This window comes from Xiphophorus hellerii, chromosome 19, assembly GCF_003331165.1.
Source record: "Xiphophorus hellerii strain 12219 chromosome 19, Xiphophorus_hellerii-4.1, whole genome shotgun sequence".
In the NCBI taxonomy this organism is placed as follows: domain Eukaryota; kingdom Metazoa; phylum Chordata; class Actinopteri; order Cyprinodontiformes; family Poeciliidae; genus Xiphophorus; species Xiphophorus hellerii.
The window spans coordinates 3597179-3622053 of record NC_045690.1 but is presented as its reverse complement, the minus strand read 5'-3'; the positions used below and the strand labels follow the sequence as shown (position 1 = coordinate 3622053).

At 39.1% G+C, this 24875-nt stretch overlaps 1 protein-coding gene across 1 annotated transcript; it reads right to left on the bottom strand.

The window, feature by feature from the left end:
• Positions 1 to 1350: 1350 nt before the first annotated feature.
• Positions 1351 to 21202, bottom strand: tonsl (tonsoku-like, DNA repair protein). The gene is given in 30 exon segments (XM_032548151.1): positions 1351 to 1700; positions 2239 to 2386; positions 3699 to 3772; positions 3849 to 4024; positions 6704 to 6867; positions 7090 to 7411; positions 7496 to 7574; positions 8446 to 8602; positions 8691 to 8797; positions 9207 to 9400; positions 9744 to 10155; positions 10157 to 10198; positions 10283 to 10485; positions 10967 to 11090; positions 12780 to 12943; positions 13052 to 13124; positions 13321 to 13338; positions 13340 to 13411; positions 13491 to 13546; positions 13634 to 13832; positions 14032 to 14157; positions 15243 to 15395; positions 16259 to 16410; positions 16485 to 16599; positions 17620 to 17791; positions 18429 to 18558; positions 18649 to 18832; positions 19170 to 19312; positions 20753 to 20848; positions 20933 to 21202. Coding segments are annotated over 30 exon segments (4281 nt in total). The 5' UTR covers positions 20958 to 21202; the 3' UTR covers positions 1351 to 1499.
• Between the last annotated feature and the right edge of the window lie 3673 nt (positions 21203 to 24875).

Below are 24875 nucleotides of genomic sequence, written 5' to 3'. Positions count from 1 at the left end.
TTCGGATCGATGTTCATCATTAATTGTTACCTTGGACAAGCCCTGCAAATACCGAGTGTAAAGAGCCTTTTTCAATAGATCGGAAATGATTGAGCCGCTTTTCCCCGAATGCGGAAGCTGAGGTGCAAAGAGCCCATTGACAGAAAAACGGAGGAAAAATTATAACATGATGGAAAAAAACATCCTAACATGTTCAGTTGGAAATTATCTTCTATCCCAACAAACAAGAATCGCGAGGCATGAAGAGCAGTGAAGTCAAACATAATACAGCTTTATGCAACTGAAAGCATTAAAACAGCAAATAATTAGCTTTTCTTAGCTTCCTTTAACTAAAGCATATCTTCTGCTAAAAACTTTTTTCCTTGAGCAAATAAAGTTGACAGTTTGACATTGTGTCCATTTCTCACTGAGTCAACAAAGAGAAATATTCAGTCTAGAACTTATTCTGCAGATCTGTTCAGAACCAGCAAGTTAAAGAAGCTCAACCTGAAAAAGGCTTCCACTAATAATGCGCTAATAGCAGAGCTAATGTTTAGCATAGCACCTCGCTAACTTTGAAAACACTTAGCCCACTCAGCTTCCCCCAAAATAAGGAGCTAACACAGATGGCTGTTATATAAACTTTAATAAGTTGAATAAAGTTTGACATCTGTGTTGAAGTTTTGGTTATAGACTGTTATGAATTCTTCAAGCAGTTAGCGATTTATGTGCATGCTCTTATTTTGAAGGTGGTGAAAATTGTTTACAAAGCACTTCCGTTTCCTCTCCTCGCGTTCTCGCTTTTCCTCAAAAACTTTCAAAGAAACATTTCAAAGAGAAAAAGACGTACAGTAGAGAAAGAGATATAAACATTACAGCATCTGTATTGTAGCGCATGCAAATTATGTAAAAATTAAATCGGTGCAGATATGATTTTAAGTTAGCACATTAGCATTAGCTTTCACTATACTGTGTTGGCGTAGAACATCAGTGTTAGCCAAACAATTTTTTAAAATGAAGCTCTTGTAAGCTGAAAATAATGTCCGTGATTAGAGCTTAGGGTTAGCGAGGTTTTAGTTAGTAATGCCCACTGTTGCTGGTTCTGTTCTAGAGTTTACTGTGCAAGTAATATTTTAAAATCGAGAAAATTTCGGTCAACCTTAAGAATCCTCTCCACAAGACTCAATATTTATAACCGTTTCATTTGATCGGAGATGATTAGCTAAGACAGTTTTAAATATTTTCTCCAACATTATCCTTAAAAAAGGCTTTGGCTGTTCTATTTCATAAAAAATTTGATATCACATACATACAAAAATACTACAAAAATACAGACCCATACATACTCACGGAATTAAAAATGCAGACAACTGGAAATAAATGGATTTTTATTGCTTTTTAATTTAAGTTTCCATTATTTAGTGTATAAGGAACAAACAAAACAATACTTAACACAAATATTTACAGTCGACACCACAGCTGGCTCTAAGGATCGTCCATTTTCAGTGAAACGCGCCTCCTCATGATGAGGCTGCTGCTGCTGCAGAAAGCAGAAACTGGGCGTTTCGGTTCACACAGCCTCCATCTTGGAGTCCCCAGCTGTGCCTCAGCGCGTCTCTGTCCAGCTTGTTCAATCCTTGGGAGCAAAGCCGGAGATCCTGCACCAGTTCGGACAAACCGTCCAGCTCTTCGCTGCTCCAAGGACCAGAAACCATGACAACCTGATGAACAGTATGACTAATTAATCACAGAATTAACAAAATATACAATTAAACAAAAATATCAAAATGTTAATAAACGTAGAGGAATGGGAGTCGCCTCTTTCAAATCACTTTTCAAACTTTCCCAGCACCATATTTCGGAGATAAAACAATACAATTAAATAAAGTTTAAATTCACTATTTAAACTTTATAAAGTTTAAATAAAACTTAATACACTCAAACAGAATATGAACAAGTCAACTGATGTTTCAGTCACTAAAGCTGCAATAAATCAGTTCAACGTTGCCACTAAGAACCAAAGGTTTTATCTGCCAGAAAAACACTTTATTGCTCATCAGCTGCTCTGTAAACCCTTTATGTGCGTCTGGTTTGTGTGATTTGTGTGATTATGCGACATGCAGCTGCAGAGCTTCGACCACAACCGGCTCCAGAAACTAAAACTGCACACAGCAGTGAGGCTGCAGCTTATTATTAATCTACTAATCAATTATTCTGACAATTAATTGGATATTTACTAATGTGTGTAAAAAGAACTACAGGCTGATGTCTACCTTGCAGGTTGAGAAGGGTCAGAGGTCGAGAAGCCTCTCGGACGGACGTCAGGATGCTGTGGAGGCCCGACCAGGAAACGGACGGGTTTCCTGACAGGTCCAGACTCCTCAGGGTTGGACATGAAGGCAGACACCTGACGGAAAACAGAAACAGAGCTGATGATGTCACATTTATATGCAAACTGAATTTAATAAACAAAACGGAAATGCAGAATTTCACAGAATTAGCTGATATCTGCGATAAGAAAAGGATAAACAGGAGTCTGTCGTGTTTTGGCCTCTGCAGCTCCCATACCCGCTGTTAGGAAGCTAGCTAGTTGCAGCTAGCCACATGTGCTAACTTCTTAAAGTTTCCATAAATCAGCAGAATCGAGAGTTAAAGGTGCTGCGAGAAAATTAAAGTAAGCACAAAAACACTATTTACTACAATTGAGTTAAATGGAAAAGGATCAGCGCCGCGGAAGAACAAAAACAGTTAGGAAATGTAATCTCAAAAGATTAAAGTCAGAATTAAAAAAAGAGTCAGAATTTAAGAAAAAAGTGAGTTCTAAGAAAATATAGAATGAAGTAAAGCAAAAGGTCAAAATTTTGAGAAAAAAAAACAGAATTCTAATAAAAAAGTCTGAATTATTAGAAAAAAAATTAAAAAACATAAATCCAGGAAGAAAAACCCTGAGAATTCTGGAAATGTCAGAATTCTAAGAAAAAAAGTCAGAATTCTTTCAGTGGCTCTAATGTTGTTCCATAGAGTTGCCTGTAACAGAAGAAGGAAATAAAAGTATTCATCATTACGATGGAAGTGTGCCAAACTTTTACTTTTTGCTGTTATTTTATGTGGAACATTTTGATGTTGAATTAAACTCTAAAGCTTTTTAAATTTCCTTTTATGTTAAAAACGAGATTCTTAGTTTTGCACATAATGTTCGAGTTCTTCAAAGAAATGAGTTGGAAACACTTTTTTGTGAAGCAGAACAACAGTAAGGTTGGACTCTAGATTTGTTCCCTTTTATTTTTCATTCACACCATAATTACAGACATTTCTGGGTTAATAAATGTGATGAAAAGGGAAAAATAAAATAAGATGAATTGTAATTTGGGAGAGAATAAATCGGATCTCATACAGCCTTACATTTATTCCTGTTTTCATTTTAAGCAGTTGTGAGGCAGTGTGGGAAAACTTGAAACTGCTTCTGCTCCAGTTAGTCAGCAGGTTGTTGCTAGGTAACCATAGACCAAGTGAGTTAGTTGATTCCAGTAACTCTGCTAAGCTAGCTGTGAGACATTTAGCAGCTCTAGCCTTTCCTCTGCCTTCATTTCCCAGAATGCGGTGCGGTTCCGGATCGGAGTTCAGTTTCCATCAGATGTATTATCGATTGATATCGATCTCTACTGCGATACTGATTTATCGTCCAGCCCTACATGGGAGAGCTTCATTCACTCACAAACCTGGCCAAGATGGCGACGCTGCCGTCCGTCAGTCCATTTCCTGCCAGACTCAGGTGGATCAAAGGACACTCGCCCTGTAAAAACATACTGGTTTTACTGGTTTCATCGTACAGAAACGGCCATAACGTCCCAACCTGAGTGTGTTCGAACCTGGGACAGGAGTTTGGCCAGGTGTTCCAGAGCCAGGTGATCAGCTGGCCCCCTGCGGATGGCGGCCAGGTCCAGATGAGTGAGCGTCTGCAGGGGCAGAGTCTTCAGAACCAGCTCAAAGCCAGTGGAGCCCAGTGCATTGTGGGACAGAGACACTGATTTCAGGTGGCCCAGTCCTGGGGCATGAAGGGATTTTAGTTAAACAGCCATTTTAATAATTTTTTTCCCTCACTTTCTTTCCAAATAAAATAAAAAGTTATGTTATTACATCTTTATAAATCATGACAGTTGTGTTAGCTGTTTGCTAATACTTTGTCGTAGAGTTGATCTGAATTCAAATAGAAACTGTAAAACAAGATGGCTGACCTGGGCATGATGACATCACTCTGAACTACGGAAACCCAATGAGTGCAAAAATCAAAATGTTCCAACTATGACAACAAAAACCAAAAATTCTATAAAATCAATAAAAGTTGATTTAACAGTACAGTGAACCCTCGCTATATCGCGTTTCACCTTTCTCGGTCTCGCTGCTTCACGGATTTCATCGTGCATTGTGTTCTGCATTGTGATTGCTAGAAAAGTGATTCAAATGGTTTTAATAATGTTCTTAATACATGTTGAATGGGTTTGGTGATTTATAACAGATGGTTATGAGTTATAGAAAAAAGAGGAAGTTACAATGTCAAAGTCAGCAGGATGGGTGTAGTCCTGTTGGCAGGCGATGTCGCAAGTAGGGGAGAGATGGGACTTTCCACTACAGTCAGCAAAAACAGGTTGGGAAACGTTGGGACTTTTTCACGAGACACAGCAGATGTTCAGGAAGTCACGTAGACCAAAAACTCCCCATACACACACATGGTGGAGAAGTGTATAAAAACGGGCTGGAAAGAGGAACCAACTGTTCCTAGTCCGGCGGCGCTGAAGAAGAGACAACATGAAGAAGCAGATTGAGCAACGGACCGCACTTCGGAACCACGGGGAAGCTCGGACTTCACACCGCTAAGAAAGGACTGGATCCCACCGCCTCAGCTCTGGTTCTTCATTCGACCGTCGGTCCCGTCTCAACCCAACAATTTCAAACTCTGCAACAAGACTTGGAGGAAGGACGAAGACCCCTAAGGGATAAGGAACTGGGTTTTGCAAAAGGATTTGGACCCGTTCCGCTTTGTTTCCTTCCTAAGGAGGATTTTTCCACACCAGACAAAGACTTCGACCAAGGATGCTAGAAATTCCTGTTGCTAAAAGATCCACCATCGTCTGGGTATGAGTTGAATCTGCTCCATAAAAATCCATCTTAGAAATTGTGACATAGGTTAGGGAAAGAGACAGGATGGTATGGTTATACATGTGGATTTTATTATACTGCTCTTGAATTATATGCAATTGATTATTGATTTGTATGTCACATATCCCTGCTTAAGCTTGCTTAATAAATTTATATTATAAAATTCTAATGAGGTTGGTGGACATTGGAATTAATTGAGTCAGTTAATCATTCTTCAGTTCTTTTAATTGAGGTAAAACTAATATACATGATTCCAGTAAATAGGTGGCTTCATAATTTCCTTTGGTGAGAGTAAATAATGACCCTGGGGCTTACATCCAAGTCACTAAACATAATCTAGCCGGTTCCAAGAGCGAGTTATAATTTAGAAAGTGAGCTACCGTTAACAGAAGTGGTTATTGGAATTATGCAGCTGCGAAGGCTACTCAGCTGATTGTTTCTTAACTGTAAAGGGTCGTAACTTCTGGATTGGAGGTAGTTAGAGCTAGACGAATCGCTTTCGCCACCAGTTTAAACAGATTATCTCTCATAGAGCACTTTTGGGGTAATACCCAGGTCTCAGAGATTTTCCGGACCTGTTAGACGGAGAACTGGTCAGTAGTCAGCCCAAGGGAGTTGTGATGAAGAGGGCGGGGCTGGCTATTACGCAATAACAGACACAGGGGTGGGCAACTCCAGGCCTCGAGGGCCGGTCTCCTGCAACTTTTAGATGTATCTCTACTTCAACACACCTGAGTCAAATAATGAGATCATTAGCAGGACTCTGGAGAACTTGACTGCACTTAGGAGGTAAACAGTCTCTCAGCTTCTTCTCTACCTGTGTGTCAATAACGTTGCGGTTTAATATGTACACGTACGTAAAACAGCTTGCCAATTTCAAGAATCTTTTTGCCCAGAAGAAAAAAGAGCGACAACAGCTACCGATAACTATGTTCTTCTCTCGAAAAAACACACCAGCACCTCGGGCTTTAGAAGAAAAAACGCTGCAGAGCGGAGTCAGGCTGCAGCGGCTCAGTCAGAAGAGCAGTGAAATACACGAGAGTCACTATTTGTCCTACTGTACTTTGTTTTGTTTTTTTTCATAATCAATTTTATTTTCTCCCGTTCTAATCCAATAACTCGGGTCGCGGTGGGGCGGCGCTGATCTCCGCAATTTGAAGCCTTCAGTTCGTATTGATGATTAAAATTATTATTTTACAGTACAGTAGTTATTTGTAAAAAAAAAAAAAAAAGTTTATACAGTACTTTTATTTGTTAAACAAATGTTTGGGCCTTTAAAAAGGTTTTTTTCTTTGGTTTCAATGTGTTATGGAGTATTTCATTGTATAATAATTGTAAAAAAATAAAGGTTATTACTTCGCGGATTTTGCCTATGACAGGTTCTTTTTGGAACGTAACCGTAGCGAAAAATGAGGGTTCACTGTAATATTGGTCTTTTAAAGGGGATGTTTATGTTATAAAGAAGACAATGCAGCTGTTTTACTGCTTTATGTCGGCAGAATGGCCTGAAATGTCGACTTTTAGACACTAAAGTGGCTCTTAGCAGTGCAGAACTACGTCAGCCTACCCGTCAGCGCGGCGGCCAGCAGCAGGCGGTGCTGCTGAAGGAAGCGGGCCGTGAGCCGACAGGCCTGCAGAGACAACCTGGACAGCAGAGGACAGCTGGACAGCAGGCAGGACAGAGACTCGGACACACCGTCTCCGAGCGGGTTGAGGCTCAGATCGAGCTTCCTCCAGGTTCTACAGAGTCAAACCAGACAAAATCATGACAGAAATGCTCAAATTAACAGAAATAAGCCTCACAGAACTGTTAGGTGCAGTGAGATATTTGCAGCAGAAACTAGACCAACAATACTTGGTAAGATTTAGTTTTTGCAGTGTACTTGGTGCTTCACTCTAAAAGTTGTGGTTATAATGCGACTAGAAATGAGAAAAGTGGGAGGAGTGTGAAACTTGAAGCAGTTTACCGCGTATGCAGGGTGACTCTGTCCCTTCAGCGCCTCCACAACCTTCTCCAGCCCCTCCCTCGTTATGCCATTGGCCGAAACGTCCAGCACCCGGAGGTGGGGCATGGTGATCGTCGTGGCGACCAGTTCCGGAAGGAGGTTGTCATGGAGACGGTTCCCAGAGAGGCGGAGCTCGGTGAGGCTGGCCTGGAGCTTGAGGGCGCGCAGCAGAGGGCTGAGGGAGGCGGGGGCCAAACTGAGGCCGCACAGCGACACGGACTGGCCGCCGTCCTGGACCTCGCACAGCCGGGAGACGCGTCTGTCCTCGTCTGGAGGCGGAGACACGTTTGGTTACAGCAAATAAAGGAAATAAGAACCAGAAAACTCGTTGTGTTACGGTCCATGTTGCTCACCCACTGCCAGACTCTGGCAAGCCTTCCTATAGCGATCAGGAAGAGGAGGGAGATCCCAGGAGCAAACTTCAGCCAAAACCTGAAACCAACCAACAAACCAACAATCAATCAATCAATCAATCAATCAAACAGTCGACAAATGAATGTTACATTTTGCCGTTGTTTCATTTATTGTCTCAAAAGCAACTCTGAACAGCTGAGTTATAGTCTAGATTTAAAGACACTCCGTGTTTCGGCTGTTTTGCAGTTTTCAGGAAGTGGTGCAGATTTGTGGTGCATAGCAGCTGAATGCTGCTTCTCCATGTTTGGCTCTGGGGATACAGACCTGAACCAGAACCAGAGAACCTGAGAGGTCCTCTGGTTCTGGATGCAACAACAGCAGATCTTTAATGTACTGTGGTGCTAAGCCGTTCAGAGAATTATAAACTAACAGTATTAATTTAAATCTGTTCTCTGAGCCGCAGGGAGTCAGTGGAAGGACTGTAGAACTCAGTGGTGTCTCTATCTTCCTGGTTTTAGTCAGAACTCCAGCAGCAGCTTTCTGGATCAGCTGCAGCTGGATGACTGATTTTTTTTAGGCAGGCTGTGAAGACGCTGCTGCAATAATCGATACGACTGAAGATAAAGGCATGGATGAGTTTCTCTAGATCTCGCTGAGACATTAGCCTTCTAACTCTGGAAATGTTCTTCAGCTGACAGAAGGCCGACTTTGTGACTGTCTTTATGTGGCTCTGAAGGTTCAGGTCACAGTCCATCACCTCCGGGTCTGATCTCTGGTTTTTAGTTGTAATAACTGTAGCTGTGCATTGACTAGATCATTCCTGTTTAGGTCCAAAGATTATGACTTCAGTTTTGTTTTTGTTCAGCTGGAGAAAGGATTATGGATGCAAGTTATCGATTAATCAGTTTATCTAAAGTTGATTGATTAATCTCCTTTATTTATCCCTCACCTCCTCGTTGGTTTGCAGCAGATCCAGCAGCAGGTCCTGTGGAGAGAGCAGCGCTCCTTCCTTCTGCAGCGAGAGGCGTGGCAGGAGGCCACATTTCTGGTAGTAGCGCTGAGCCGCCTGCTCACAAAGCCACGACACGGTGCAGGAGTCCGCCTCGCTGCAAAAAAACCCCAGCATGATGGTTTAACTGGGAAAAATCACCCAAAACCTTCCAGATCTGAAACCAGGGCTTCTGCAACACGAACCTCTGTGGAACTGGGATGAGGAAGACATCTTCTTGCACCTTGACCCTCATCCTGATTGGTGGAGGCAGTGATGCTGTTATGGGAGCAGCAGAACAAGGAGCTGGAGGCTAAAATATACAAAGAAACCAGGAAGAGACTGAAATTTACCTTCAATGTGACATCAGGAATGATTTATTTACAGTCTTTGCATTAGTTCACAGCAAATGTCATTTTAAAGACACTTTGAAAACACAAATGAATCAAACATAGAGACTTTCCAATCCAGAATATAAAGTCAGAAAAAGTTTCATTCGCCAAAAAAACTGACTTCAGTGAAGCACCAAAGCCACCATCTTGAATCATGTTTTAATCCACTAAAAAATAATACAGTTAAACTTCTTTATGCCAGTTTTTTGAGGGAAAAAAAGCAACAGTTGACTGGATGCCTCACTAAGGAAGAAACTTAAAATTTAAGTTTAAGCATCAGTGCTGTATAAATAAACAGCATTTAGCTGAAGTTAGTGTCTGGCGTCTCACCTGAAAGGTGACCAGTGGAGGAGCTTCGGGCCTCACGTCTTCGTCGTCTGCAACTGAGGGGCTGTTTGACCTGCTGACCTCTCGTGTGCCCAGCCTCACCATCCCTGGCATCTGAGTCATCTTGACCTGGTGAGGCTTCAGCGAGCCGTTCTTCCTCTGAGAGAGCCCCCTGCTGGACGAGCTCGATACAGCGCCTAGAGGAAGAGAGCCTGATAGGGGATCAAACAATTAATCGTAGATTCATCACAAAAAATTGATTACTGAAAAATTTATTTTTTGCACTTTAGTTGCACTTTCTTATTTAAAAAGCAATTAAATTGTTTATTTGCATGTTGTTAATGTAATTCTAATCTCATATAAACAAGACTTAAATGAAAAGTCTGCAGAATGCACCAGTTTTTAACAAGATGTATCCATTAATCGTCAAAATAGTCGATTAATCAATAACTAAAATAATAGTTAGTTGCAGCCTTTGAGCCGTAGGAAAGTGAAACTGGAAAAGAAACTCGTTTTAAGAACTGAAATCTAAGCGGTTACCTCTGCAGGACGACTCTGAGCTCAGATGATTCTGACTTCTAACCGATGACGAAGCCGCTTCCTCCCGTCTCGACTCGTTAAAATCCATTCGAAGCCGTCTCTTCTTCTTCGGCTGCATCTCACCCAGATCATCCTCCAACCAGTCGTCCGCCAGATATTCCTCCTCCAGAACCAGAGCGGACGAAACAGTCGGCGAGCTGGAGACCTGCGGCTGCGAAAGAGCCTGACGAAGAGTTTTGGCGCTGCCCAAGCTGCGGATGGCGCTGTGGTACTCGTCTCGTTGGAAAACGCACGGCGGAGGGGGATCTCTGGTGCTTTCGGTCCTGAGCGGCTCCTGGGTTGAGGGATTCTCCTTCTGACTCGGAGCGGCTGGGATGGCGTGTCTGGGACGGACGGGATGGAGAGGACTGACCTGGGCTGTCGGAGTCGCTGCCGTCTGAGCTGCTGCTGGACGTCTGAACCACACAGACAGACTCCGGTTTACTTTTCTCTATTTCACAAACAAAAACATTCTCTAATGTTGTCTTTGCTAACATTACCCCGTATAAAACAGAGCCCTCGGTCCCTCTGGCTCTGTGTTGCTTCGATGTGCCGCTGCTCGGCCGCTGCCTGGGGCTGGATCTGTCCTGGTTTGTCGAAGAGCGCCCTCCGGTGGCCAGGAGGGGCTCTGAGTTCTCTGCATCAAACAGCTGGCTGTCCTGCAGGGCATCAAACGGCTTGGCTGCAGCCGGAGCAGCAGGAACTGTGTGGGAAAGAAATTGAGGAAATTAAAAGTTTTTAGCAGCGTGTTGTTTTAAAGGTGACCTTAGAATAGGTCTATGGGTGAAACAAAGTATGTTCATTACAAAATCGTTCTTGGATTATGAGATTTTAATCTGGTCATTTCTGCCTGTTTTCAGTCGTTTTAGGGCCGCTTGTCACTTTAAATCCAAATAATCTACTGCTGGCCACGCCCCCAACTCAACATTTACCCTTGCACGTGAAAATGGCTGCAAACAGATGAGCAATTATACAACCATACATCTTTGAAAAGCAGAAGTGGAAGCTTCTGCACAACCAACAAGAATGCAGCAAGTGGTTTCAGAATGATAAGTCAACAAAACCCTTGTCTTTCCCAGCAGCCATTAAACAGCTCATACTGCGGTAATCAAACGTGCTGGAGCTCAGATTGGGTTGCTAGGTAACGGGCAGAGTTCCGCCGGGGTTGCTAGGTAACAGTTCACCTCCTCCTGCGGCCGCCTTCCTCAGCAGTTTCTCCGTGCAGAGACATTCCTGCCTGGTCTCCTCGTCCAGCTCCCTCCTGTACGTCCTCTGCCAGAGACGCAGAGTGTCCATCGGAGTCTCACCCTGAAGGAACGGAGATGACTAAACTCATGAGAAGAAAATATCCTGACTGGTTCCCACATTTCGTTCCGTTAAAATCACACAAAGTGTTGCAAAACAGTTAGTCGGAAGGAAAACTCTAGGGCTACAATCAACTAGTATTTTACAAATGGATTATTCTGATAGACAAAAAAAGGTGTACGTTCGGCAGTTGTTTTTTATTTAAGCCTTTTTTATATAATATTAAATTATTTGTAAATAAGGAAGAAAAAAACTTTTCATTGCATTTTAGGCAATGTCAGCATTCCTTAAGGAAATGTTTGATTATGTGTAGCAAAGGATGCATCTGGAGGCCCTTTTTCTGCTCGACTTAACATCTATACAGTGTAAGGCTGGTCTGCTGGTTGTTTTAGATAGTGAAAGGGGCTTAATAGGAATTTTCTTTTAAAGAATTTGAACCATATTTACAGAAAGAAAGTGTTTTCCATGTTAAAAGGAAAATATATCTATATATATATTGTACTGGTTAGGCTTTAGTAATGCTCTGACTGTATATCGATTACCAAATCCATTTACGATTAATTTAATAATCGATTAATCATGATTAAACCAATTAATCGCTTCAGCCGTAGAAAACTTTACAATGTTTTGAAACTTAAATTAAAGCTATAAAAGTAGTAGTATGTCGGTGCAGTGAAGGCTTCAGAGTTTTGTTGCTGAGCATTAATAATTCTGCTGGTGGTGGCAGCATCATGCTCCAAAATGGCTGCCTCCAAAACTGGGACTCAATATTAAACTGAACTTAATTATACTTTAAAATGTTGCCATAACTCACATCATCATGCAAATGAAAATTATTGAGCAATTTTAATTTATCATGCGATTAATTGATTTATTGTTCATTGTGACAGGGCTACACATCGTGACATCATCTGGAAAACTGGTAAGAAAAACCAGATAAGTGTGAAAACCACAAACATTGAGTCTGAAATAAAACCAACTTCGCAGAGTTGCATTACTTTAAAATAGAAAATAATTTATAGAAAATATTTATACAGGGTGCAGAATTAGACGATGTGAATTGAAAAATGAAAGGCAACGAAAAAGAGAGAAATAAAATGAAAGAGAAACAGAAAAAAATAAAGAAAACGAAAGAAAAAAAATGAAGAAAACAGGAAAAGAAAAAAACTAAAGAGAGAAAACAAATAAAGGAAGGAACAAAAAACAGAAAGAAAAAGGGAGCAAAAAAGAAAGAGAATGAGTAAAATACAGGAAAGAAAAAGAAAGGGCAAAATAACAAGAAAAAAAGAATAAAAAACAGCAAGAAAAATGACTAAATAAAAAAGAGGAATAGTAAAGAAGAGGAAGGAAAGAAAGAAAGAAGGAAGAAAAGAAAGAAAGGAAGTAATAAAGAAAGGAGGGCGCCTCTTTAAGGCAATAAGAAGAGAAAAGCATCTGAAAAAAACTCTTCAAACTTTTATTTACTTTCCCCAAACCGGAAAGTAAAACGATGAAATCAATGGATCCTTTTCCACTTCCTGCAGGAGCCCCGCCCCAACATGTTGCTGTAAACACCCTGAATCTGCTTTTATTACGTCTGCAGCTGCGTTTTTATTATTCTATAAACTACTCAGAGCTGTGACCTCTGGCCTGTTTGGTTCTGGGTGAATTCAGAGTTTTTTCCCCATCATGAAAGAAAAAGAAAACGCAAACCTTTGCGTTTCGGATCGTGACGGAGGCGCCTCGCTCCACCAGCAGCCGAGCCACTTTGAAATTTCCACACGTGAGTGCGTCGTGCAGCGGGGTCACGCCCTCACAGAGCGGGCCGCCGGGGTCGTTGATGTTAGCGCCGCGGTCCAGAAGCATGGCTACGACGTCTGGGGAAAAAACCCCAACAAAAAACAAAACAGGAACGACATGAACACGGCGGATCATTTTCCACAAAAATAAAAATAAATGAATAAAACACAAAAACAGCAGGTTACCATGGTGACCGTGGTTGCAGGCCTCGTGCAGCGGCGTCCAGCCGCAGTAATCCCTGGGATTCACCGGGTGACCCTGAAACACAAACAGGTCAGACAAAAAAACTCCTCGTTTTAACTTCAAATGTTTAAAAAAGAGAAGGAAGGAAAGAAAATGGAAGAATAGAAGGGAGGAAAACGAAAAAATAGAAAGCATGAATGAATGAAACAACGAATGAATGAACAAATGAACAAACGACTGACGTAGAGATGAAGGCGTTTAGTTTGCTCACCTGCTCCACCAGGTAGAGGCACCTGCCTCAGGTCTCCATCGATGCTCGCTCTGTGCAGAGACGTCTCTCCTTTCTCGTTCCTCTTGTTCCACTGCAGCACAGAGGGCCAAAGGTGAAAGGTCACAGGTTAAAGCTGAAAATGTCTGAACTGAGATATTTGTGCCACTCACCCTTCCTGTCTTCCTTCTTCCTGACACCATCTTGTCGTAACCGTCCAGATCGTCGTCTGCAGGAAAATCAAACAGGATCAATTAATCAACTGATTGATCGATTGATTATTGCTCTCTCTCGGTTCTGATGAGCGCCTCCGAACCCGAGTCTGACAGAACCACGTCGCTGTCATCCAGAGCTTCGCTGTTCTCCATCTCCTCCTCTTCCTCCTCCTCTCCGTCACTCCCCTCGGGGTCCCAGCTCTCCGCGGCGCAGAGCCGCTGCAGCTGCGCCTCCAACGCATCATCGCCCGCCGCGCTGCGCCGCCGCCGGGATGCCAGCCAGAGCCGCAGCGCCCGCTTCTGCAGGAACGAGAGCCGGCTTCCATCAACAGCTCCCATAGAGGAGGCCTGTGATGCTGATGCTGCCATCATTACAGCAATAATAAACATTATGCTGGGAACTAACTTTAAGCTCATTTCTACAGATGCATTTATACATTTTGTTGATTTATTCTAAGGCTAAATAAAATGCTCTACTGGAGCCATTTCATCAGCTCACCTGCAGCCGGGCCTGGCCAGACGCCTCAGCACAGCTAACGGCCGAGCTGTAGCTGCTCTCCACGTCCTCACAGCTGCAGCCGCTCTCCTCCTGGGCGGCGGCGATGTTCAGCCAAGTGCTGCACTCCTACAACACAGAAAACAATCAACACTGTCTTAGTGACCAATTATTCTGACCATTAATCAAGTAATCGGAATGAACTTTTGTAATGAATTTTTCATATATCCACTTAAACTTATTTTATGCAATATTTGAAATATAACAAAAATGCAAACAGTTTGTTTTTAGATAAGAAAATAAAAACTGTACTGTCTATAATGCAACAACTATGATGATGTAGCAGGGGCATAGTTTTGCTAAAAATAAAAATAAAGGGAGAAGTAAATTTCTGCTAAATAAATCAGAAACTTGTCTTTGAAAATACAAAGAAATTTTAAAATGTGAACATTCAAAAATTTGACACAAACTCCTTTTGTTCTAGATTTTTCTATAACTCCAAAAGTTGAAAATTCACAAGGCAAAACTCTGAATTTTGTTTAATTTTGCAAAAGTTGAAAATTTCCACATTTTGAAACTCGGACATGTCCTTGTTTTTTGTAGAAAATTTCTGAAATAAAACGAAAAAATTTCTAGGGTTTTTCCCACAAAAATATTTACTCAGAAATCTCCAAGTTTTTTCTACCAAATTTTTGGGAAAGTTTTTGGGGAAATTTAGTCTCTTTTTTCCCCATAACAGACGCAACACATCCATCTGTAGCTAAAAAAAATCCCATCATCAATATGCAAAAAGCTCAACACTTTCTGCTCGACTTTACACCAATACGGCGTAGGACTGATCTGTTTATTAGTTTTTGATAAAGCAATTAATAACTGAATAGCAAAATTATATTTTAACAAAAATTAAACCATTTGAAGCTAAAACTGCCACTAGAGGAGAAATATTTGTACAGGAAAATGAGATTTTTTTCCTGTTATATGCAAAATGTATAGATTTTGTACAGTTTTGACTTAATTACCGCTGATTGTCTTGTTATGTTAGCAATGTTCTAGCCTGTACATTCCAGTTAGTTGACCATTATTTCAATAAACGGTTCATGATGTTGTTTCTGATATTGTTGTTCTGTGATTTAATGCTCCTTGTTCATTTAATTTGTCTGATTTTTAGTGAACTGAAGTCCAGAAGACGCAGCAGCTGCGCTGCTCCTCAGCACCTCGGCGGCGTTGCCGCGGCGCAGCGCCAGCTCCTTCCTGTAGTGATCCACGGCCTGGCGGTGCTGCCTCAGGTCGGTGTGGGTCGCGGCCAGGGAGACGTGGATGACGGCCAGCTCTCGATCCGGCTTCCCCAAAGCTTCAGCAGCTGTCAGCTGAGCCGCAACAGAAAACAAAATGCAGTGAATGTCGGCAGGGAGAGTTCACAGGCAAAAATGTTGATGCTTCTCAATGTGGATTTGAAATAAAATTTCCTATTTTTTTTTATAACAGATCGGGGGGGGGGGTTAGCTAAAATGGAAATAAATAAAACTGACAATATTTTCAAAAAGTGTTGTTTATTTCAAGCATTCTTTCTGTGAGTTGGACAATAGAGTGTTATCAGAGCCAGGCTTTGAGAACTTTTGTTTAATTATGAGAACAAAGATGCAATTTTACCAAACAAAACGTCTTAAAATTACAAGAAAAAAGTTGTCCTGCTACTGATAATAATTTGATGCTGATTTGTTAAAAGATTAAGTATTTTAACTAAGCATTAAGTATTATTTGTAAAAATTTACACCAAAGTATAACTTCAGAAGATGCTCAACATTCCTCATTTTAATTTTTTATTTTCAGTGTTTGAGTTATCATAAATTACTACTTTATTATCCCAATATTTCTACTTTATTCTGGTAATATGACGGTCATACAACTTTATTCTTGTATTATTACAACTATAATATGGTGATAATATGACTGTTGTATTAATACGACTTTATTTTGGTAATATTATGACTTTATGATCAAAATTAAACCTTTTTGAGCTTGGTCCTAATATTTCATCACGGAGTTGACCTGAATTCAAAGTTCAAATAAACAGAAGCTGTGAAACAAGATGGCCGCCCTTGAGAATTGGTGGGGAAAAAAATACAGACTTTCCAAAAAGTTAAATCTGACGAACAAATGAAAGTATTTAGTTTCACCAAAAGTGAAACAGATCATTGAAATGGACTTATGGCCCAGTCTTGTGTCTCACCTGAGCCCGGTAGGCGTCCAGAGCTTTGCTGTAGCAGCCCAGTTTGCAGCACAGATCCCCCAGCTGCTCGGTCAGCTCCACGGCCTGGTGAGAGCTGGGTCTGCTGCCCTGATCCTCCGACAGCTCCTCCTCCAGCCTGCACCCCTTATCAGCTGCAGAATATTGAAATAAAAGCAACTGTCTTACAAAAACAAAGCCAGAAACAAGGCTGGAGAGGATTCCTCACCATATTTGAAAGCTTTCTTCACGGCCATTTTGTCCGCCAGCTGCTGCGAGCCGAGAAGCAGGGCTTTCTTCAGAGATCGTCGGGCTGCCACGAAGTCGCCCAGAGAAAGCTGAACCTGTTGATGAGATTATTCCAGTTAAATGAAACTAACAAAACAACGGAAACATTTCCAATAACTGAAATTATTAAAAAAGGAAATGATGAGGAAAAAATCTATAATACACATTATTATAGTGTTTAGTGTTTCCATGTACACTATAATATACAGTATATGGAACTATATTGCAGCATTTATAAAACAACGCACAATACTGTAATTATGTGTACAATATCCTTGGTTTTTGTGTTTATGAATCAATTTCTTAGCCTTTCAAATTCATAAGAAACTGATTTTTTTCCTCAGCTACACAAGCAGCCAGCAAATAATGGCAACAGCAAAAGTTGGAATAAAACGCCTGAGTCAGTCATTTGTTCAACAATAAGTGAATTCATTTTTTTAAAATAGTATCTTCTGTTGAGTATTCATCACCCAACAGGTCTGGACAATAAATAAATATTATATATCAATAGATAATCAATAGATTATATATCAATACTTAAATAATATCTAGGAATATTCAATACCCAGTAAATATAATATTCACTGAAATTTGCCTTCTGGGCAGCAGAGGAAAGACTTAAACTGTTTAACCTCTCACAGCTAGCTAAGTAAAGTTGGTGGCCTGAATTAACTCACTCATTCTTTGGTTGCCTAGCAACAACCTGCTGGACAAGAAGCAGTTTCAACTTCCCCCTAACTTTGGTTGCCTAGCAACAACCTGGTGAGTAACTTCCACAGGAGCAGTTTCAAGTTTCCCCACCCTGCCTCATAACTACTTAAAAATAAAAAAACTACAACATGGAGTGAAAACTGTGGATAAAACAGGAGGTTATACCGCCAGTTTGGTGATATTTCAAATATTTAAAAACAAAAAAACGAATCAATATTTAATGATAAGCTGTTATGAAACGCTTATATAAAGCGATAAAGCTTGTGTTTAATAATCACAAACAGTAAACTAACTGAATTAGACAAAAAAAGTGGCTGCGAAATAAAACTAAACTATAATGAAATTATAATAAACTTGGCTCGGACCTTGCCGACGCAGTGGAAGCACTCGCTCTCGCTGAACTTGTCCTTCATTTTCCGGGCGCACTCCTTGGCCTGCTCCAGGCAGCGGACGGCGCTGGACGGCTCGCCGTTGCGGAAGTAGATGTTGCCCAGGTTGAAGTTCGCCCGGTACAGAACCTCCAGCAGCTGGCTCTTCCTTTAGACGGGGAAAATATTTTAAGTAAAACAATGATGCACAACATCGGCAATCTGTGAAACATAAAATACTAAATTAATGACGAAACTTCCTGACTTATAAGACATTTCAATCAGGTTACGATTTGATCAATTCATAAAAATTATTGTTTTTGCAGATTTAACTTTCTTGCTCTTTTTTCTAAAATGAAATTATTAAAGTTTTTCCAAAAACCAACCTTTTATTCATATCTGAGTTGTACAACAGAGAATTAGACCAAAGCTACAAGTATTTTAGCTTAGTTACAATAAAATAATATCTGATTAAGTATTTCTATCAAGTATTATCTGCAAAACCAAAGTATCACTTCAAAAGATGCTCAACAGTCCTCATTTAAATTGTTTATGTCTTGAGTTGTCATAAAATTACTACATTATTCTCGTGTATTCTCTATTGTCGTACGACTCCATTTTCATAATATTACAACTTTATTCTCCCAATTAAAGTTTTTTAGCCTGCTCCTAATTTTCCGTCAGAGAGTTGATATGAATTCAAAGTTCAAATAAACAGAAGCTGTAAACAAAATGGCCGCCATGTGCTGACATCACTCTGATGGTCCACCTGATGTCATATAAATAAACTATCTGCTTGTTCTTACTCTGCGATGAAAACGCTCCGCCGGATGAACTCGCTGCAGCGTTTGGGCTCCCCCAGATGGTCACAGACCAGACCCAAGTTGAGGAAGAGGCGAGCCTTCATCTCACTGATTTCTCGCTGAGGCAACGTCCCTAAAAATAGAAAATAAAAGCATTATTACATAGTTTACAGAAAATCACTCAACCTCACTCACTAATCAACTAAACAAAAACGACACGCACCGCCTAGTCGTTCATCCACAACAGCCAAACTCTTCCTGAAAGCGTCCTCAGCGTGCTCTAAGCTGCTTTTTGATTGGTCGGATTCATACCGGAACAGGAAGGTTCGGCCAATGGTGGCCAGCGCTCTCTGCTCCTCTGCATGATCTCCGACAGAGCGGGCCAGGTCCAGGTGACAACGTTGGTGCTGGAGAACAAAACATCTCAGACTTCCTTATGCAGATACTCAGGGTTATTACTCTTAAGGTACGACTTCAGTATCAGAGCTAAAGGCGATGCATGTAGGGGTGCAGGTTATTGATTAATGAGTAAATCGACTAGCAATGAATTGATAACCGGCTATTTTCTTAAAAACTTTAATTTTCTCTTGTATCAAAAGGATTGACCATCTTCCCATAACAAATGGCGGCTAAACTACAACGTTAAAAAAAGGTCTAAGCAGACGTTATCAGTTAATCGATTGAAACTAATTTTAATCTAATTAACCATTAATGACGCCAGGCTTTTTTGTACAAAAAACCAACCTTTAAAGCGGCTTCGATTTTCCCCGTCTCAGCGTAGCACTCTCCTATTTTGCGGTTTGCTACAGCCCGTCCAATCACGTCATTCAGCGCTTCAGAGAGCGCCAGCTCCTGTTGGTGTTCCCTAATGGCGCCCTCATAGTCACCTGAGGTGAAAAATAAACCCAATAAGACAAACTGAAAGAAGGAACCATGAATCCAAGAAGGGCTGAAGCAATTAATCGATTATTGATATAATTGTCAACTACGGTAATTTGGTAATTGATTAATCAGTAACTGGAGCATACAGACTCTAAAAATTGCCATTTTCTGAAAAATAATACATTCAGAGAAATGATTAAGCCAATATATATTTTTATATTATATATATATTATATATATGTATACTATATATATATAATATATATATTTTTAATGTGAAAAACCTTCATATTCGGTAATTATGTTCTCCCCAGACTCACGTAGCATGTTTAGCTTCACCTGTTTAAACATCTGTAGAATAAAATCTTAAGCACTTTTTCTTACTTCTTATTCAAAAAAGTAACTGAATTATTTACTAATTTGATTCTTTCAAATATTGTGTAAAAATAGCTTAAGTTGCTAAATGACAAATCTGCAAAATGTGCCAATGTTTTTATCCAATTAATTATCAAAATAACTGATAGAATAATCAATAACTAGAATAATTGTTAGTTGCAGCCCTAAGTAAAATGCATCATTGCAAAGATGCTCAGAAACTACAGAAGAGTTTGAAGTAAGTAGAATGAAATAAGTAAAATGAAAACCAAAAATCCTGTTAATACATGGGTGAAACTGAATAAATTACAGTATGTTGACTTAATTTCAGTAATTCCAAAATAAGTTTATTGGTCATGTTTGTGCAAACAAATAAGGGATTTGGCTGCAACTCCCCTTTGCTCTCAATATTCAGACATTTGGAAACCAAATTTTTTAATTTGGTAGAAAATAAAACAGAATTTTTTTAAGTAGATGTGTATTCAGTGTTATTACAAAAGAATCATTTAATTCAACAATCTAAACTTAATTTCAGTAATTCCAAAATAAGTTTATTGGTCATGTTTGTGCAAACAAATAAGGGATTTGGCTGCAACTCCCCTTTGCTCTCAATATTCAGACATTTGGAAACCAAATTTTTTAATTTGGTAGAAAATAAAACAGAATTTTTTTAAGTAGATGTGTATTCAGTGTTATTACAAAAGAATCATTTAATTCAACAATCTAAACTTTTATGCAATATCGTCTGATTAAACCAGTTTCAAAAGTTTGTTTATTTTGATGATTCTGGCTTACAGCTCATGAGCACAAATTCAGTTTATCAGAAAATATGATTACATAAGAATAAGAAGAAAGCATAAATATTGTCCTCAATACAAAGTTTATTCAGGTACTGCTTCATAATTCAGTCAAGGTTGCTAGAGCACCTTTTGTCATCACACTTTATCCTTCCACTAAACTTTTCATGAAATTAATGCAGCAGTCTGAAATGGTCACAACATTGTGTTTATGTATTTAAAAACTGTTTTTGTCACTATGTATTGGAATGTTAAGTGTAAAACACGTCCTACCAGTCCTGGACAGCAATTCTCCGAGCTGGTTGCAGATGTTAGCCTCTTCCTTCAAGTTTCTGTTAGCCTGAGCTTTGCTTTTTGCTCTCTGCAGCTCTGAAACACAAACAGAAACAGCGCGGAGGTTAACATCCTCCTTCCAAGCTAGCAAGAAAAACACGTAAACAAAGAGATACTTGCGTTTAATTTCCCGAGAGGAGCTCATCTTTGTTTAGCTAGCGGCAGACCTGGAACTGGGAGGAAATGACAACTTTAGCTTCGCGCTGGTTTCTTAAAGGATAAACCGAACAACCTTTAGCTCATTTTAACTGCCGCTTATCTGCGTGTTCAACATTCATGGTCGGTTTGGGTGTCAGATTAAAGAAAGCAACGACCTACTGTAATCATCTTAGTAAACATCGCCGACATTTGGCTCAAAATGCACAATAAGCTTCACAGTTCCCCGCCAGGAAGGCGATAACCAATGACAACGATGGTTAATTTACCCGGAGTTTTGTCTGCAAGGCACAGTCCCGCTATCTGAAACATCGAACATTACAGCACCACAAAACTCAATTTTCAGCTACATCATTTTACTCTAGAGGTTTATTAACACATTTCTCAGAAAATATAGCGTAAAAATTACAATGCATCATCGTCATGAAAAATAATATTTCTTTCTGAGTAAAAGTCAGTCTAACAGTCAAAACTCAGGGTGAAATTAACGCGTTAAAGTCGAGACTGTTTCCTAACTTTATTAACATAAAATGACAGCGTTATGGTGTTCAGTACAGACTAAGGAGCCTAAACATGGCCTAAACCAGAACACAGTCAATAAAATTAAAATTTCAATTATAGCTTCAGTTTTTAGTTTGTTTTTTCAACTTTTACAGCTTATCATCACAATTATAAACCTATTAAAAATGAATCCCAAACATGCGTGTTGATTATCCATCATCATTAAGGATATGAGAGTCTTAAGTGCTTCAACACGAGGTGACAACTTTATATTTTTATTTTTTTATCTCACCATTCAAGTTGGAAAAGGTTTGGAAAATATTAAACATAATATGGCCACACATGTTTTTTATTTATATTTTAAATATCACCTAGATAAACATTTGTTTAACAACTTATTTATTGAATTGTGGCCCCTGTGGACTTCAATTTTGAAACAACATACATTAAACTGCTATCTAATTTGAGAACAGCGACCTCTTGTGGACAGCTTGTTAAGTTTCCCTTTAAATTCTCAGGGCTTTAAGAATACTAAAAAGTTTTTAATGATTTCTGAGTCCAATGACCAAAAGAGAGCGTGAGTAGGGGGTAGGAACGTAGCTTGAATAATTAAATGTATTAAACACATAAAATTAGCAACAATGTCTTAAGATTAACTACCTTTGTATCTATTATTATTATGAGTAAATGTGAAGTTGGCGCCCCCTTGTGTTCTGCCCAGTACGTGTACTGCAGCTGGTTGAGGATTATGAAGTTGTTTTATGATTTGACGTTTTCAGCTATTTTTTTGTTAAACTAGAAGGTTATTACGCTTTTTAAATAGAAATATGACTCGCATTTTATCATTTCTAGCTCACAGCTAAAATACTTGGATTGGTAGAACCTGAACTAAATTTTGCTACGTTAAACAGAGATTTAGTAAAATACAGATTTAGATTTAAGAAAACATTAATTCTGCAGGGAAATTCAGTCTTTTTAAAAAAAAATATTGCTGAAACTCGTTTCATGACCCTTTGTGACATTGTAAGACCACCGTAATAATGCTTATGTGAATATTTAACAAATTATTTCTTTATTGCATTGTGGCACTTTTGGCATTCCATACATTTTGGAGTCTGGCACTGTAAAACTTAGCTAAATTCTGAGAATAAAGTTTCCATTAAATATTTATTTCAAAAGTGCTGAAGAATGAAAACTGAAGTTAATTTATGACTACGGATAATCTATTTATCTACATTCTTAAATGATCATCATATAAGCATGTAAGTAATTATTTGTTTCTTTATTGTGTTACGCTTTGCATAGATATATAAACATATATACAGATCATTTGTTTTTAAAACATGTGGTTATCTAAATATATTTTTAACAAATTATTTCCTTATTGTATTGTATTATGGCTCTTTTGGCATTCCATACTTTTTTTTTCCACTTTCAAATATACAAGATATTTCTGAGTGGAAATGTAAAATTTTGCTCTGGAAATAAATATTTTGATAAAATAATTATTTTTAAACTATATATATATATATATATATATATATATGTATTTTTTCTAAAGACCTACTTTCTGCACTTTAAACCAGCACAACAACAAAGTCCTGATGTCTAAATAACGACTCTCATGAGACTTTGGGTAATCTGTGATCCTTGTATTCACTCGGTCAGTGACACTTTTGTAAACAAGGACCTGCAAATCTGAAAAACAAATAATGCTTAAGATTATTTAGACCAATTTTTAGACTGACGTAGGTGGAGTTAACCCAAATTCATGATCTTATAATCCAGCTGTGCGGTCTGGAAAGGGAGACACGTGGCCAGGCGGATGATGATGTCAGCGCTTTTTTTCACTGGCGTTTGCAGCTGAGCGGCACGTTTTGATGGAAAAAACGTGCCGTTTTGTTTAGCTTGAAAACAAATTCAGATTTCCTGTTGGTTGGATTAAACATACTAGCAGTAATTAGCAGGGGAGTAATTAGTTACAATTACATGAGGAACCTTTTTGGAAAAAATTACTTTTAGGAGTATTTTTAGCACGTTGTACTTTTTACTTTTAGTTGAGTAATTTCACTATGAAGTTACTTTAGTAAAAAAATTTAAATACTCTGCCCACTGTGGGTAGCTTCACTGAATGAAGAAGAAACTTGTTCTAACCAAAAAGTCACCACAGAAACACACAGCTGCAGTTTTACAGGGTTGCTGCAGGACCTGCTGCAACGTTTTGACACCAGCTGCGTTTCCATTGACCATAAAATTGCGCAAATTGGAATCACAGAAATCAATCTGCTTAATGGAAACACGTCAATTTAAAAAAACAAAACAAAACACGTTTTTCAATAAAATTTGGGATGAGATGGTTTGGTTTATTTCACAAAACTAACTGAAACTGTTTTTTTGCATCACACGAGTCACATGATCAACAACAGGATGTTACTACTGGCAGAAACAAAGAAGAAGACAACAACAGGAAGTGATAGGAGGAGGATGGCGCAGCGTGATTTTTAATGACATTTCGCGTAAACAAACGTATTCACAATTTTTTAAATTGCATTTTTTGATTAAAAAGTTTTGGTGCTAGGATAAGGTGTTTTTTTTGGCTGTATTGAAATTATTGTATTTTGCAAAACTGCAATGGGAACACTTTTTCGCATCACGCGAATCACACAATCAACAACCAGATGTTACTACTGGGGAAAATGACAAAGAAGATGACAGGAAGTAGTTGGAGGATGATGGCACTTTGTTAAGGCAATAAGTCATTAAACATGCTGCTCCATAATCCTCCAACTACTTCCTGTCATGTTCCTTATCGTTTTCACCAGTAGAAACATCTGATTGTTGATCATATGACTTGTGATGTTTCCATTGTTTTTGAGAAACACATGTATTTTGACAAGGAAAAAAAAACCAAACACTTCATGCTAACACTTTTCAACCCAAAAAAACCCCACGTATTATCAAATTTAGCGCGTTTCCATTAAGCATATTTAATTTCATAATTCCAATTTCCGCAAATTTCCAATTGCGGTGTTTCCATTAAGTAAGAAACAAAATTAAAATCACATATAAATACGTTTTTCACGCGATAAGTCATTAAAAAGTCATCAGCCAACTACTTCCTTTCGTTTTCTTTGTCGTTTCTACCAGAAGTATTATCTGGTTATCGATCACAACACGTGTGATGCAAAAAAAGTGTTTCCATTGCAATTCTGTGAAATAAACAAATTTTGATAAACCCAAGAAGAAAACAGCACCTCGACCTAGTGCCAAAACTTGAGTTGTTTTTTATTTATTTATGTGTTTCGATTTAGAAATTTTATTTTTGAAATTTCAATTTAAGCAGTGTTATGGTCGCAGAAACACAGATATTGAAAAATAACGCAGCATCAGCAATATTCAGAAGAAA